Source organism: Hordeum vulgare, chromosome 4H (assembly GCF_904849725.1).
Source record: "Hordeum vulgare subsp. vulgare chromosome 4H, MorexV3_pseudomolecules_assembly, whole genome shotgun sequence".
In the NCBI taxonomy this organism is placed as follows: Eukaryota; Viridiplantae; Streptophyta; class Magnoliopsida; order Poales; family Poaceae; genus Hordeum; species Hordeum vulgare.
The window spans coordinates 555,045,736-555,064,137 of NC_058521.1; the positions used below are offsets into that span (position 1 = coordinate 555,045,736).

General features: G+C 43.0%; 1 protein-coding gene across 1 annotated transcript; it reads left to right on the forward strand.

The window, feature by feature from the left end:
* Positions 1-16,331: 16,331 nt before the first annotated feature.
* LOC123446985 (mavicyanin-like) lies at positions 16,332-17,123 on the forward strand. The gene has a single exon (XM_045123535.1). The coding sequence runs from the start codon at positions 16,399-16,401 to the stop codon at positions 16,927-16,929; it is 531 nt and encodes a 176-aa protein (XP_044979470.1). The 5' UTR covers positions 16,332-16,398; the 3' UTR covers positions 16,930-17,123.
* Positions 17,124-18,402: the final 1,279 nt, after the last annotated feature.

Below are 18,402 nucleotides of genomic sequence, written 5' to 3' on the forward strand. Positions count from 1 at the left end.
AGGTACATGCTATAGAAGAAATTAACTCGTTAAGTGCTAAGATGGATGAGTTAATGAATTTGGTTGCTAGTAGAAGTGCTCCTTTAGATCCTAATGACATGCCCTTTTCTTCCTTGATTGAGAGTAGCAACGCTAGCTTGGACATTAATTTTGTTGGTAGGAATAATTTTGGCAACAACAATGCTTTTAGAGGAAACAATGTTCCTAGGCCTTTCCCTAGTAACCCCTCTAATAACTTTGGCAACTCCTACAACAATACTCATAGAAATTACAATAGATTACCCTCCGATCTAGAGAGTAATATCAAAGAGTTTATCAACTCACAAAAAAATTTCAATGCGTCCATAGAGGAAAAACTACTCAAAATTGATGATTTGGCTAGGATCGTTGATAGAATGTCTAGTGATATTGATGCTTTCAAAGTTAGATGTGCTCCTCCCAAGATCAATATGGATGAAACTTTGAAAGCTCTCTGTGTTTCCATGAGTGAGAGCAAAGAAAGAACCGCCCAAATTCGTGCTAGACATGAAGGGCTTAAAAAGGCGTGTTCTCGTGATAAGAATCACGAAGATCTTAAAGTGCTTGGTGTGACTCCCATTGAATCTTTGTTTTCTTGAGTCAGACCTAATGATGATGCGGCTGGATATGAATCCACTTTGGTTGAAAAACGCCCCAATAGTTCGGAGTCCATCTATCTTGATGCTAAAAGCATTGAAAGTGGAGTGGAAGATATTAAAACCTTGAGTAGTAATGAAACTACTACTTTGGAGTTCAAGGAATTCAATTATGATATTTTCTCCTTAATTGAATGCATTTCCTTGATGCAATCCATGCTAAACTCTCCACACGCTTATAGCCAAAACAACGCCTTTACCGATCATATCGTCGAAGCTATGATAAAATCTCTTGAAGAGAAACTTGAATTGGAAGTTTCTATCCCTAGAAAGCTTCATGATGAGTGGGAACCTACTATCAAAATCAAAATCACAAACTATGAATGCAATGCTTTGTGTGATTTGGGTGCTAGTGTTTCCGCGATTCCAAAGTATTTATGTGATGTTCTGGGTTTTAATGAGATTGAGGAGTGTTCTCTTAATTTGCATCTTGCGGATTCTACTGTCAAGAAACCCATGGGAAGGATCAATGATGTTCTTATTATTGCAAGTAGGAACTATGTACCTGTGGATTTCATTGTGCTTGACATTGATTGCAATCCTACATGCCCTATCATTCTTGGTAGACCTTTTCTAAGGACTATCAGTGCTATCATCGATATGAAGTAAGGGAATATTAGATTTCAATTTCCTTTAAAGAAGGGCATGGAGAATTTTCCTAGATATAAAATAAGATTGCCTTATGAATCCATGATAAGGGCTACTTATGGTTTGAGCACCAAAGACGACGATACGTGATTCTATCGCTTTATGCCTAGCTAAGGGCGTTAAACAATAGCGCTTGTTGGGAGGCAACCCAATGAATTTATATTTTTATTTCTGTTTCATTGCGTCCACGCCATCATAATTCTGTTATGATAGTGACTTTTGTGTTTATTTTTGTGTTTGAGCCAAGCAAAACCTTTATGACTAGTCTTGGTGATTGTTGTTTGATCCTGCAGGAAAAAGACAGAAACTTTTCGCTCACGAGATTATTTTTCATTTTTATTCGGAAAGAGATTTTGAGTTGATTCTTTTTTCTGCTGGTTTATATGCCTTTTGGCGAGGCAGTCGTAATTTGTCAGAATTATTGAGGTACTATAAATATACGAAGTATACAGGTTGCTACAGACTGGTCTGTTTTTGACAGATTCTGTTTTTGTTGTGTTGGTTGCTTGTTTTGATGACACTATGGATAGTATCGGGGGGGGGGGGTAATAGCCATGGAAAAGTGAGAATACAGTAATCTAACACCAACATAAATAGAAATCAAGATTGCTACAGTACCTAAACAGGTGGTAGTTTGTTTTCTTGAGCTAATGATATCACGAGTTTCTGTTTAAGTTTTGTGTTGTGAAGTTTTCAAGTTTTGGGTGATGTTCTCATGGACAAAGGGATAAAGAGTTGAAAGAGCTCAAGCTTGGGGATGCCCAAGGCATCCCAAGCCAAATTCAAGGACACCAAAAAGCCTAAGCTTGGGGATGCCCCGAGAAGGCATCCCCTCTTTCGTCTTCAATCCATCGGTAACATTACTTGGAGCTATATTTTTATTCACCACATGATATGTGTTTTTCTTGGAGCGTCTTGTATCATAGGAGACTATTTTTTCGTTGTGTCACAATCATCCTTGTTCCACACCTTTTGAGAGATACATGCACTCATCGTGAATTTGCTAGAATGCTCATCGTGCTTCACTTATATCTTTTGAGCTAGATAATTTTGTTCTGTGTGCTTCACTTAGATCTTTTAGAGCACGGCGGTGCGTGACTTGGTAGTTGGTTTGTGTTATGAAACTAGTCCCAAAGGTGACAGGTACCCAAAGAGGATACAAAAACCTCCATCTTCATGTGCATTGAGTAAAAACAGAAGTTTTGTTTCCTCTCAATTAGTTCTGAGACGTGGATTTGGTAATATTAAGAGTTATGTTAGTAGGGTGTTGTGAATCTAGAAATACTTGTGTTGAAGTTAGTGATTCCCGTAACATGCACGTATGGTGAACCGTTATGTTAGGAAGTCAGAGCATAATTGATCTATTGATTGTCATCCTTTGTATTGCGGTCGGGATCGCGCGATGGTTTACACCTACCAACCCTTCCCCTAGGAGTATGCATTTAGCACTTTGTTTCGATTACTAATAAAAACTTTCGCAATAAGTATGTGAGTTCTTCATGACTAATGTGAGTCCATGGTATAGATGCACTTTCACCTTCCACCATTGCAAGCCTCTCTAGTACCGCGCAATTTTCGCCGGTGCACAAACCCACCATATGCCTTCCTCAAAGCAGCCACCATACCTACCTACTATGGCATTTTCATGGCCATTCCAAGATATATTGCCATGCAACTCCCACCGTTCCATCTCATGACTTGTGCCGTCACTCTCATATTACCATTGCGTGATCGTAAGATAGCTCGCGAGATGTTTCAACGTCATACGCCAAGCTAGATCGTTGCACATCCCGGTACACTGTCGGAGGCATTTCCTATAGAGTCATCATCGTTCTAAGCTTTGAGCTGTGAGTTAATAAAAGTGTGATGATCATCATTATTAGAGCATTGTCCCATGTGAGGAAATAAAAAAAGAGGCAAATGTTTCCCACCAAAAAAAGAGAGAGGCCAAAGAGCCCAAATAAAAGAGAGAGAGATAGAGAGAAAAAGAGAGAAGGGACAATGCTACTATCTTTTTCCACACTTGTGCTTCATAATAGCACCATGTTCTTCATGATTGAGAGCTTCTTGCTTTTTCACCACCATATACTAGTGGGACTCTTTATTATTTAACTTGGCTTGTATATTCCAAGGATGGGCTTCCTCAAATTGCCCTAGATCTTCCTGAGCAAGCAAGTTGGATGCACACCCACTAGTTTTCCTTTTGAGATTTCACATACTTATAGCTCTAGTGCATCCTTTGTATGGCTATCCCTACTCATTCACATTGATATATATTAATGGTCATCTCCATAGTCCTTTGATACGCCAAGTCAATGTGACCATCTCCTCCTTTTTGTCTCACAACCACCACCACACTCTATTCCACCTATAGTGATATATCCATGGCTCACGCTCATGTATTGCGTGATTGTTGAAAAATATTTGAGAAAGTAAGAGTGCGAAAACAATTACTTGGCCAATACCGGGGTTGTGCATGATTTAAATTAGTTGTGTGGGGATGATGGAGCAAAGCCAGACTATATGATTTTGTAGGGATAACTTTCTTGGGCCTTGTTATTTTGAAAGTTCATGATTACCTTGCTAGTTTGCTTGAAGTATTATTGTTTTCGTGTCAATAGCAAACTATTGTTTTGAATCTTACGAATCTGAACATTCATGTCACATGAAAGAAGTTACAAAGGAAAACTATGCTAGGTAGCATTCCACATCAAAAATTCAGTCTTTATCACTTCCCTACTCGAGGACGAGCAGGATTTAAGCTTGGGGATGCTTGATACGTCTCCAAGGTATCTAGAATTTTTTATGGTTCCATGCTATTATCTTGTCAAACTTTGGATGTTTTGTAGGCCTTTTATATTTTTTTTGGGACTAACTTATTAACTCAGTGCCAAGTATCAGTTCGTGTTTTTTTCCGTGTTTTTGACCCTTTCCAAAGGAGGATTTTAAACGGAATCCAAACGGAACAAAACTTCCGAAAATATTTTTTCCGGAACGGAAGATACGCAGAAAGCTTGGGAACCAAGGCAGGGAGTCCCGGGGGAGGCCACAAGCCCCCATGGCGCGGCCAGGGGGCCGCGCCTCCCAGGCTTGTGGGCTCCCTGGGCCTCCCCTGCACTAGCTCCTTCGCCTATAAATTCCCTAAAATCCCTAAAAAAACAGGGGATCCACGAAAATACTTTTCCGCCGCCACAAGAATCTGTCTCCGCAAGATCCCATCCGGGGCACGTTCTAGTGCCCTGCCGGAGGGGAGATTCGAATACGGAGGGCTTCTTCATCAACACCATGACCTCTCCGATGATGCGTGAGTAGTTCACCATAGACCTACTGGTCCATAGCTAGTAGCTAGATGGCTTCTTCTGTCTCTTGGATCTTCAATACAAAGTTCTCCATGATCTTCATGGAGATCTATCCAATGTAATCTTCTTTTGCGGTGTGTTTGTCGAGATCCGATGAATTGTGGATTTATGATCAGATTATCTATGAATCTTATTTGAGTTTCTTCTGATCTATTATATGCATGATTTCATATCCTTGTAATTCTCTTCGAGTTGTGGGTTTTGTTTGGCCAACTTGATCTATGGTTCTTGCAATGGGAGAAGTGCTTGGTTTTGGTTCATACCGTGCGGTGACCTCACCCAGTGACAGAAGGGGTAGCGAGGCATGCATTGTGTTGTTGCCATCCATGGTAAAAAGATGGGGTTTTCATCATTGGTTTGAGTTTATCCCTCTACATCATGTCATCTTGCTTAAGGCATTACTCTGTTCGTCATGAGCTCAATACACTAGATGCATGATGGATAGCGGTCGATGTGTGGAGTAATAGTAGTAGATGCAGAAAGTATCGGTCTACTTGTCTCGGACATGATGCCTATATGTATGATCATTGCCTTAGATATCGTCATGACTTTGCGCGGTTCTATCAATTGCTCGACAGTAATTTGTTCACCCACCGTAATATTTGCTATTTTGAGAGAAGCCTCTAGTGAACACTATGGCCCCGGGGTCAACTTCACACCATATTTTCAGCCTTACTCTTTTACTTTGTTGCACTTTCCGCCTTGAGATCTCACTTTGCAATCAATCTTGAAGGGATTGACAACCCCTTTATAGCGTTGGGTGCAAGCTCTTTTGTGTTTGCGTAGGTACTCTGGACTTGACGTGATTCTCCTACTGGATTGATACCTTGGTTCTCAAACTGAGGGAAATACTTACTGCTCCTGTGCTGCATCACCCTTTCCTCTTCAAGGGAAAAACCAACGCAAACCATGTCTCCGTCAACGTGCCAATTTCTGGCGCTGTAGTTTGACAAGTAGCACCATCTGAGTTGTATTATATTCTAAACAGGCTCGCTAGAGAAATGGTACACAATACGCTACCTGCCTATAGCCTGCTACAGTGCGCTGCACTTTGCACGTGTGTGTGGCATGCACGTGCTAGTTCTATTCTCTTTGCATAAAATTTGATGTTCTTCTTTTTTCTTTGCAATAGCCACACGGTCCTAGCCTATAATATAGGATTACAAAGGTTTAAACCTGGTTGCTAGGTATTTTTAATATGACTACGTGTGCATTTTTTAAATACATAAATAACAAAATAAGCAAGTACAATATATAATTGTGATAATTTTATGTAATATTTCGGGCAGCTATATGAATAAAATGACAACTCGGCACAATACAAATGACAAGTACTAGTCTGTAATTTTTTTCTCGCAAGCTACATGAATTAAAGATGGAAACTCGACACAACTAATCATTGGACAACTAAAATGTAAAAATAGTTGACAACTAAGTTATCTTTAGTCTGGCCAAGGCTCATAATGTGAAAACTGTTGGAGAACGTTGCCTGGGAAACAAAAAATTTCCTACGCACACGAAGACCTATCATGGTGATGTTCATCTACGAGAGGGAGATTGGATCCACATACCCTTGTAGATCGCTAAGCGGGAAGCATTAAGAAACGCAGTTGATGTAGTGGTATAGCTTCATGATTCAAATCACCGTCGTCCCACGATCCGTTGCGATCTAGCGCCGAACAGACGGCACCTCTACGTTCAGCACATGTACATCTTGATGACGATCTCGGCCTTCTTGATCCGGCAAGAGAGACGAAGAAGTAGATGATTTCTCTGGCAGCATGACGGCACGCCAGTGGTGGTGATGATCTACTCCTGCAGGGCTCCGCCCGAGTGCCGCAGAAATCCAATCTAGAGGAAGAACTACGTGGTATAGGTTTGAGTTGCACGTGGCAAAGTTCTCTCTCAAAAGCCCTAAAACCACCAATATATATAGGAGGAGGGGAGGGGCTAGCCTTGGGGCTCAAGGGAGCCGAAGGTCACCGGATTGGGAGGAGGTGTACTCCCAGCCCAATTCGGTTTGGGGGAAGGAGTCCACTCCTTCCTTCCCACCTCGCTCTTTCCTTATTTTTTTCTTTTCCTTTGGTTTTTTCACTTGTGCCGCCATAGCCCTCTTGGGCTAGCCTCACCAGCCCACTAAGGGCTGGTGCGCCACCCTAGGGTTACAGGGCTCACTCCTGGGTGGGTGGGCCCTTCCTGACGAATACCTGGAACCCATTCGTCACTCCCGGTACACTGCTGGTAATGCCCGAAAACTTTCCAGTGAACAAATGAAACCATCCTATATATCAATCTTCATTTCTGTACCATTCAAAAAACCCTTGTGACATCCGTGATATCATCTAGGACTCCGAACAACCTTCGGTCACAAACACATATAACTCAACTATACTAAAACATCATCGAACATTAAGTGTGCAGACCCTGCGGGTTTGAGAACTATGTAGACATGACCCTAGACACTCCTCGGTCAATATCCAATAGCCGGACCTGGATATCCATATTAGATCCTACATATTCTTCGAAGATCTTATCGGTTGAACCTCTGTGCCAAGGATTCATATAATCCCGTATATCATTCCCTTTGTTCTTGAGTATGTTACTTGCCCGAGATTTGATCGTCGGTATCCCTATACCTATTTCAATCTCATTACCGGCAAGTCTCTTTACTCGTTTCGTAATACAAGATCCCGTGACTTACACTTGAGTCACATTGCTTGCAAGGCTTGTTTTTGATGTTGTATTACCAAGTGGGCCCCGAGATACCTCTCTGTCACACGGGGTGACAAATCCCAGTCTTGATCCATGCTAACTCAATTGATACCTTCGGAGATATCTGTAGAGCACCTTTATAGCCACAAAGTAACGTTGTGACGTTTGATACACACAAGATATTCCCCTGGTGTCAGTGAGTTACATGATGTCATGGTCATAGGAAGGAACACTTGACACGCAGAAAACAATAGCAACAAAATGACACGATCACATGTTATGTTCTTTAGTTTGGGTCTAGTCCATCACATGATTCTCAAAATGATGTGATCCATTTATCAAGTGACAACACTTGCATATGGTCAGAAAACCTTAACCATCCTTGATGAACTGGCTAGCGAACTAGAGGCTTGCTAGGGACATTGATTTGTCTATGTATCCACACATGTATCTATGCTTTCATTCAATACAATTATAGCATGGATAATAAATAATTATCTTCAAACAGGAAATATAATAATAACTATTTTATCATTGCCTCTAAGGCATATTTCCAACAGTCTCCCACTTGCACTAGAGTCAATAATCTAGTCTCACATTGCTATGCGATTTACATTGGAATGAATCTAACACCCATACAGTTCTGGTGTTGATCATGCTTCGCTCATGGAAGAGGTTTAGTCAGCGGTTCTGCTACATTCAGATCCGTGTGCACTTTGCAAATATTTACGTCCTCTCCTTCGACATAGTCACGGATGAGGTTGAAGCGTCGTTTGATGTGTCTGGTCTTCTTGTGAAACCTTGGTTCCTTTGCTCAAGCAATGGCACCAGTGTTGTCACAGAACAAAGTTATTGGATTTACTGCGCTCGGCACAACTCTAAGATCCGTCATGAACTGCTTCATCCAGACACCCTCTATAGCTGCCTTCGAGCGAGCCATGTACTCCGCTTCACATGTAGAATCTGCTATGATGCTTTGCTTGGAACTGCACCAGCTTACCGCACCCCCGTTAAGAATAAATACGTATCTGGTTTGTGACTTAGAGTCATCCGGATCAGTGTCAAAGCTTGCGTCGACATAACCCTTTACGACGAGCTCTTCGTCACCTCCATAAACGAGAAACATTTTCTTAGTCCTTTTCAGGTACTTCAGAATATTCCTGACCGCCGTCCAGTGATCCACTCCTAGATTACTTTGAATCCTGCATGCCATACTTATGGCGAGGCTGACATCCGGTCTAGTGCACATCATTGCATACATGATAGACCCTATGGTTGAAGCATAGGGGACGGTACTCATCTTTTCTCTATCTTCTGCAGTTACTAGACACTGAGTCTTACTCAATTTTATACCTTGTAATACTGGCAAGAACACCTTCTTGGACTGATCCATTTTGAACTTCTTCAAAACTTTATCAAGGTATGTGCTTTGTGAAAGTCCTATCAGGCGGCTCGATCTATCCCTATAGATCTGAATGCCTAGAATGTAAGCAACTTCTCCTAGGTCCTTCATAGAGAAACACTTGTTCAAATAATCTTTTACGCTCTCTAAAAACTCCACATTGTTTCCAATCAGCAATATGTCATCCACATATAATATTAGAAACGCCATAGAGCTCCCACTCACTTTCTTGTAAATACAAGATTCTCCAATAACTTGTATAAACCCAAACGCTTTGATCACTTCATCAAAACGCTTATTCCAACTCCGAGATGATTGCACCAGTCCATAAATGGATCGCTGGAGCTTGCACACTTTGTTAGCATTCTTTGGATCGACAAAACCTTCAGGTTGCATCATATACAGCTCTTCCTTAAGAAAACCGTTCAGCAACGCCGTTTTGACATCCATCTGCCAGATTTCATAATCAAAAAATGCAACTATTGCTAACATGATTCGGACGGACATAAGCATCGCTACCGGTGAGAACGTCTCATCGTAGTCAACTCATTGAACTTGTGAAAAACCCTTTGCCATAAGTCGAGCTTTATAAACGGTCACATTACCGTCCTCGTCCGTCTTCTTCTTAAAGATCCATTTGTTCTGAATAGCCTTGCGGCCTTGAGGTAATACTTCCAAAGTCCACACTTTGTTTTCATACATAGATCCTATCTCGGATTTCATGGCCTCCAGCCATTTGTTGGAATCCGGGCCCACCATTGCATCTTCATAATTCACAGGTTCATTGTTGTCTAACAACATGATTGATAAGACAGGATTATTGTACCACTCATGAGCAGTACGTGATCTTGTCGACCTGCGAGGTCCGATAGGAACTTGATCCGAAGTTTCATGATCATCATTATTAACTTCCTCCTCAACCGGCGTCACTTCGACACAGGTTTCCCCCTACCCTGCGCCACCATCTAGAGGGAGTAGAGGTTCTACAACCTCGTCAAGTTCTATATTCCTCCCACTCAATTCTTTCGAGAGAAACTCCTTCTCAAGAAAAGCTCTGTTCTCGACAACAAACACTTTGCCCTCGGATCTGAGATAGAAGGTGTACCCAACTGTCTACTTTGGGTAACCTATGAAGACACACTTTTCCACTTTGGGTTCCAGCTTTTCAGGCTGAAGCTTTTTGACGTAAGCATCACATCCCCAAACTTTAAGAAACGACAACTTTGGCCTCTTGCCATACCACAGCTCGTATGGTGTCGTCTCAACGGATTTTGATGGTGCCCTATTTAAAGTGAATGCAGTTGTCTCTAATTCATAGCCCCAAAACGATAACGGCAAATCGATAATAGACATCATAGATCGCACCATATCTAACAAAGTACGATTACGATGTTCGGACACACCATTACGCTGTGGTGTTCCACGCGGTGTCAACTGTGAAACTATTCCACATTGTCTAAAGTGAGCACCAAACTCGAAACTCAGATACTTTCCCCCACGATCAGAACGTAGGAACTTGATCTTCTTGTTACGATGATTTTCAACTTCACTCTGAAATTGCTTGAACTTCTCAAACGTTTCATACTTGTGTTTCATCAAGTAGATATATCCATACCAACTCAAATCGTGAGTGAAGGTGGGAAAATAATGATATCCGCCGCATTCCTCCACACTCATCGGACCGCACACATCGGTATGTATGATCTCCAACAAGTCACTTGCACGCTCCATTGTTTCGGAGAACGGAGTTTTAGTCATCTTGTCCATGAGGCATGGTTCGCACGTGTCAAGTGATTCAAAATCAAGTGACTCCAAAAGTCCATCGGAATGGAGTCTCTTCATGCGCTTTACACCAATATGACCTAAGCGGCAGTGCCACAAAAGCGTGGCGCTATCATTGTTAACTCTACATCTTTTGGTCCCAATGTTTTGTATATGTGTATCATCACAATCAAGATTCAATATGAACAATCCTCTCACATTGGGTGCATGACCATAAAACATATTACTCATAGAAATAGAACAACCATTATTCTCTGATTTAGATGAGTAACTGTCTCGCAATAAACAAGATCCATATATAATGTTCATGCTTAACGCATGCACTAAATAACAATTATTTAAGTTCATAACTAATCCTGATGTTAACTAAAGTGAGACTGTGCCGACGGTGATTGCATCAACCTTGGAACCATTTCCCACGCGCATCGTCACTTCATCCTTTGCTAGCCTTCGTTTATTCCGCAGTTCCTGCTTCGAGTTGCAAATATGAGCAACAGAACCGGTATCAAATACCCAGGCACTACTACAAGAGTTGGTTAAGTACACATCAATAACATGTATATCACATATGCTTGATTTTTCTTTGGCCGCCTTCTTATCAGCCAAATACTTGGGGCAGTTGCGCTTCCAGTGACCCATCCCCTTCAATAGTAACACTCTGTTTCCGGCTTAGGTCCAGCCTTGGGTTTCTTCGTCGGATTGACAACAGTTTTGGCGCTCTTCTTGGAGTTACCCTTCTTGTCTTTGCCGTTTCTCTTGAAACCAGTGGTCTTATTGACCATCAACACTTGATGCTCTTTCCGGAGTTCTGACTCTGCGACTTTCAGCATCGCGAATAACTCGCCGGGTGACTTGTTCATCCCTTGCATGTTATAGTTCAACACAAAGCTCTTGTAGCTAGGTGGCAGTGATTGAAGAGTTCTATCAGTGATAGCCTCTTGCGGGAGTTCAATCCCCAGCTCAGCCAGAAGGTTTGAGTAACCAGACATTTTGAGCACATGTTCACTAACAGACGAATTCTCCTCCATCTTGCAAGCATAGAATTTATCGGAGGTCTCATACCTCATGATCTGGGTGTTCTTCTGAAATATATACTTCAACTCCTGGAACATCTCATATGCTACATGACGCTCAAAGCAACGTTGAAGTCCCGGTTCCAAGCCATACAAGACTGCACATTGAACTACTGAGTAGTCCTCCTTATGCGATTGCCAAGCGTTCAAAACATCTTGGTCAAACATAGCGGGTGTTTCATCTCCTAGCGCAGCATCAATGACATAATTCTTTTTCCCGGCTTGTAGGATGAGCCTAAGGTTACGTGCCCAGTCTACAAAGTTGCTTTCATCATCTTTCAACTTAGCTTTCTCTAGGAACATATTGAAATTCGGGGTTGCTACTGCATGAGCCATTGATCTACAACATAAAATATTGCAAAGTTGACTTAGAATATGTTCAAGACAATTAGAGTTTAACTAATCAAATTACTAATAAACTCCCACTCAAAAAATACATCCCTCTAGTCATTTGGGTGGTGCATGATCCAAATTCACTAACTCAAGTCCGATCATCACGTGAGTTGAATATAGTTTCAGTAGTAAACATCTCTATGCTAATCATATCAACTATACGATTCATGCTCGACCTTTCGGTCTCTTGTGTTCCGAGGCCATGTCTGCACATGCTAGGCTCGTCAAGTTTAACCCGAGTGTTCTGCGTGTGCATCTGTTTTGCACCTGTTGTATGTGACGTTGAGTCTATAACACCCGATCATCACGTGGTGTCCCAAAATGACGAAATGTCGCAACGGTGCACAGTCGGGGAGAACACAATTTCATCTTGAAATTTTAGTGAGGGATCACCTTATAATGCTACCGCCGTTCTAAGCAATATAAGGTGCATAAAGGGATTAACATCACATGCAATTCATATGTGACATGATATGGCCATGATCTTGTGCTTCTTGATCTCCATCACCAAAGCACCGGCATGATCTTCTTGTCACCGGCGCCACACCATGATCCCCATCATCATGATCTCCATCATCGTGCCGCCGTCGAGGTTGTCTTGCTATCTATGATATTACTACTAAAGCTACAACCTAGCAATATAGTAAATGCAACTTCAAAGACAAACGTTAGTTTAAAGACAACCCTATGGCTCCTGCCGGTTGCCGTAGCATCGACGTGCAAGTCGATATTAACTATTACAACATGATCATCTCATACATCCAATATATCACATCATGTCTTTGGCCACATCATATCACAAGCATACCCTGCAAAAACAAGTTAGACGTCCTCTAATTTGTTGTTGCATGTTTTACGTGGTTGCTATGGGTATCTAGTATGATCGCATCTTATTTACGCGAAAACCACAACGGATATGTGAAAATTTCTATTTAACCTCTCTCCAAGGACCGCCTCGGTCAAATCCAATTCAACTAAAGTTGAAGAAACAAGCACCCGCCAGTCATCTTTATGCAACGAGATGCTTGTTGGTCGATGAAATCAGTCTCTCGTAAGCGTACGAGTAATGTCGGTCTGGGCCGCTTCAATCCAACAATACCGTCGAATCGAGAAAATACTAAGGAGGGCAGCATATCGAACATAAACGCCCACAAAACCTTTTGTGTTCTACTCGAGATAACATCTATGCATGAACCTAGCTCATGATGCCACTGTTGGATAACTTTGCATGGGAAACAAAAAATTTCTTAGGCACACGAAGACCTATCATGGTGGTGTTCATCTACGATAGGGAGATTAGATCCACATACCCTTGTAGATCGCTAAGCGGGAAGCGTTAAGAAACGCGGTTGATGTAGTGGTACAACTTTGTGATTCAAATCACCGTCGTCCCACGATTCGTCCCATGATCCGTTCTGATCTAGCACCGAACGGACGGCACCTCCGCGTTTAGCACACGTACAACTCGATGACGATATTGGCCTTCTTGATCCAGCAAGAGAGATGGAGAAGTAGATGACTTCTCCGATAGCGTGATGGCACGCCGGTGGTGGTGATGATCTACTCTTGTAGGGCTCCGCTCGAGCTCCGCAGAAATCCGATCTAGAGGAAGAACTACGTGGTATAGGTTTGAGTTGCACGTGGCATAGTTGTATCTCAAAAGCCCTAAAACCACCAACATATATAGGAGAAGGGGAGGGGCTAGCCTTGGGGCTAAGGGAGCCCCAAGGGCGCCGACCGATTGGGAGGAGGTGGACTCCCACCCCAATTCGGTTTGGTGGCACGAGTCCACTCCTTCCTTCCCACCTCCCTCTTTCCTTGTTTTTTCTTTTCCTTTGGTTTTTTCACTTGTGGTGCCATAGCCCTCTTGGGCTAGCCTCACCAGCCCACTAAGGGCTAGTGCGCCACCCTAGGGTTACTGGGCTCACTCCCGGGTGGGTGGGCCCCTCTCGGTGAATACCCGGAACCCATTCGTTACTCCCGGTACACTGCTCGTAATGCCCGAAAACTTTCCAGTGACCAAATAAAACCATCCTATATATCAATCTTTGTTTCCGGACCATTCCGGAAACCCTCGTGACTTCCATGATCTCATCTGGGACTCTGAACAACCTTCGGTCACCAACACATATAACTCAACTATACTAAAACATCATCGAACCTTAAGTGTGCAGACCCTGCGGGTTCGAAAACTATGTAGACACGACCCGAGACACTCCTCGGTCAATATGCAATAGCGGGACCTGGATGTCCATATTGGATCCTACATATTCTACGAAGATCTTGTTGGTTGAACCTCTGTGCCAAGGATTCATATAATCCCGTATATCATTCCCTTTGTCCTTCGGTATGTTACTTGCCCGAGATTTGATCGTCGGTATCCCTATACCTACTTCAATCTCGTTACAGGCAAGTCTCTTTACTCGTTCCGTAATACAAGATCCCGTGATTTACACTTGAGTCACATTGCTTGCAAGGCTTGTTTGTGATGTTGTATTACCGAGTGGGCCCCGAGATACCTCTCCCTCACACGGAGTGACAAATCCCAGTCTTGATCCATGCTAACTCAACGGACACCTTCGGAGATATTTGTAGAGCACCTTTATAGTCACCCGGTAACGTTGTGACGTTTGATACACACAAGGTATTCCTCTGGTGTCAGTGAGTTACATGATCACATGGTCATAGGAATGAACACTTGACACGCAGAAAACAATAGCAACAAAATGACACGATCACATGCTACGTTCTTTAGTTTGGGTCTAGTCCATCACATGATTCTCCTAATGATGTGATCCAGTTATCGAGTGACAACACTTGCATATGGTGAGAAAACCTTAACCATCCTTGATCAACTGGCTAGCCAACTAGAGGCTTGCTAGGGACATTGTTTTGTCTATATATCCACACATGTATCTATGCTTTTATTCAATACAATTATAGCATGGATAATAAACGATTATCTTGAAACAGGAGTAATAACTATTTTATCATTGCCTCTAGGGCATATTTTCAACAAAAACTGGTTCCAATAATTTGATGTAAATTTTTTTTTGGCAAGCTGTATGAATTAAAAATGGTAACTCTGGTACAATTAGAAAATGACAACTCGAACGTAGCTTTTCCTGACAACTAAGTTAATTAAATGTGGCTATTAAATGGCTCATAATCTCACAACTAAATAATAATAATCTGAGAGCTATCGATGAAAAAAGAAGTTATTGAAACATATCAATATGGGATCTAGATTCAAAGATCTCGTTGCGAGGAAGCTAACAGTGTAAGCGGATCGTCAATTGGATTTATAGTTTAAGAGATAAAACATTTTTAAAATTCAACAATACAGGAATCTTTGCTGACGTCATGCTGATGTATTAGTTTGCCTGCATGAAAGAAAACCGCCGCACGGAAAGGCGCTCGTGCGACGCCGCTACGTAGTGACGTCCTTTATTCAAATGCATCAACAAATTCAGCATCGAACAACTAAAGAAAGATCTGATTTGCATCTGTGAGGGGTTAAAAGGGACAACAAATTTAAACTTTTTAAATTTTGAAATATTGTTGCATGCGGCTATTTAAACGTGTATACTCTATGTATACGAGTATTTGAACGTACAAATTTTTAAAAAGTTCGGGAAGCCGAAAGCATGCGGGCAACGTTAGATAGCCGGATCCTGCATCCATATCCGCGGATTGGCGCTCCCGTCTGTATACGGTTGTAGAAGAAATTTTTCGGGGCGACGTTGAAGATGCCCTTATCTGCAAACCTCCTCCTAAATTTCCTACGCAGGAGATAATACGTTTGTCTTCCAAGGACGAAACCTTCGCCCCGAACTAGGAGATCCAGGTTTTTTTCAAAAGGACCAGCATGTGCTGGCTATTTCATTTGCATTAGCAGAAAGCAGCGGGAAAACATAAGGTGATGAGGGTCCGAGGACCAGGAGAAATAAGAAAAAAAAAGGAAAAAAATAACTGAAGATCCAGCCGGTGGACGAAAGTACGAACTGCATTCCATTGCGCGGCTACACGAGCTAGAAAGTCAAAGGTGCTTCAGCATGAGGCAGAACAAACTATGAAAAGGTTAGCACTCAGCAGGCCACCAACCCAAGCCCGGCCGTGTATGACCAATTACGCGCTAGTAGTAGTTGTAGTACTGGCTTTTGTTCAAACCCACATGACTATTCAACCGCAAAATCCAATATCCAAATGCCATTCCGCCAACCCATCTCGATAGGCGCTTGGTTATATATAAAGCGCACGGCAGCACAAACACAGCAGCAACCCCAACCCCCGCTAAGCATCAGCCTTCTACCTCCTCTGCTTTGCATTCCTCCTTCCAGTTCCAACCGCAATCAATGGCTGCCATGAAGATCGCCCTCCTTGCCGTGGCCGCGATCTCTGCACTCTTACTAGGCACCGCGTCGGCGGCGACCTACGGCGTCGGCGAGCCCGGCGGTTCGTGGGCCCTCGGCACCGACTACAGCAAATGGGTGTCCAACAAGAAGTTCCATCCAAATGATGAAATCGTCTTCAAGTACTCGACCCCGACGCACGACGTGGTCGAGGTCAGCAAGGCCGGCTACGACTCCTGCAGCGCCGCCAACGCCATCAACACCTTAACCTCCGGCAATGACGTCATCACCCTCAACACCACCGGCACCCGGTACTTCATCTGCGGCGTCCCTAACCACTGCAGCCCCACCACCGCCGCGAGCATGAAGGTCATCATCGAAGTGGTGCCGAGTTCCTCCTCGCCATCGTCGCCCATGCCGGCCGCAGGTCCCCGCGCGAACAACCCGCCGCCGCCCTCCTCTACCGCAACCTCCGTCGGGGCCGCAGCAGGATTTGGCCTGGTCGCCCTACTGGCGGTCGGTCTCATGGCTTAGAATGCATATTTCAGCTGCATGCCGCACGCACATATGAGCTTACATATTATTTGACTAGTTATTAATGGTGAATACACTTGTATTCTTGTTTTTTTTGCGAGGGCACATGTATTCTTGTTAGAGGAAGAATGTGAGAACTACTTTGTATCTCTCACTTTTGTATGTAATCTATTAGCCTTTAGGCATTTCATATTGATTTTGGAGGTAAAATTAATAAAGATGCATCGGTACATGCCTAAATAATCGATGTATGAGAAGACTAAATGGTTGATGTAGGTTTTGGAGGTTAAATTAGTCAATACATCATTTAGGAGCTGTTCAGTAATCCTCCGGCTCTCTGAAATCTGAGGATCTAGGAAGCATCCTTTCCCCCGTTCCACGATTTTTAGCTACTGCTCCATCAACTCCGGGAGTTGGGTTGCGGAGCCGGAGGGCCTCCGAACAGGCCCTTAGTCATCAATCATCCTCTTATTATGTCGTGACGATGCTCCAACGGGTACCTATTATTTCGTGACGAGGATGTCACGAAATGAGAGAAAGGCAAGCGGAGGTGTTTCGGTGGTCGTGGACGAAGGAGAAGTGGAGGTGGTGCTCTTTGTTCAGTGTGCGATCGTGTTTATAGCAGACATCGGCCAGGCAAAGCGGTTGTTTTAATGGAGGCATGCCCTGAGTGGTGGTTTCTTGGCCACCACGTCTTCTCCCATGAGCAGCCGATTTCAATGCATTAGGAAGTTATCCCGTCGCCCAGTCTGATCGCGTTGCTCTGAGACGACATTGGCCACGGAGAGGGAGCGAGCAGACGCTTCGCGGACAACGCTCTCGGACAGGAAAAAAACTCAAATGCGTCAGTTGGAAAAAAAACTCAAATGCGTCGGTTCGAACATTTGCAGGCGCTATAGGGCATGGTGTGCAAGCAACAACTATTGGAAACATCCCGATACCCATAACTTTTAGTTTAGGTAGTAACTTTCAGGCATAAATTTTTTGTTTGATATCGTCGACACCTAATAGCATATGATGTGACCCTAGGACATCGGGCAATATCAGGTTACATATTGTTTGACTAGTTATTAATGGTGAATACACATCTATTCTTGTTTATTTTTGTCAGGGCACATGTATTCTCGTTAGAGGAAGAATGTGAGAACTACTTTGTATCTCTCACTTTTGTATGTAATCTATTAGCCTTTAGGCATTTCATATTGATTTTGGAGGTTAAATTAATAAAGATGCATCGACACCTAAAGATGTATCTCTCACTTGTTAGAGGTAGTAACTTTCAGGCATAAAATTTTTGTTTGATGTCGTCGACACCTAATAGCATATGATGTGACCCTAGGATATCGATCAATATCAGGTTTCTTGGTTGTAGTGCACCATCCTTACTTGCGCCTCGAGATGCAAGGCCAAAGTGCATAATTTCTATAACGGGGAACATTGTCCAAGCACGCCACGGGGCACCTCGACAACCAT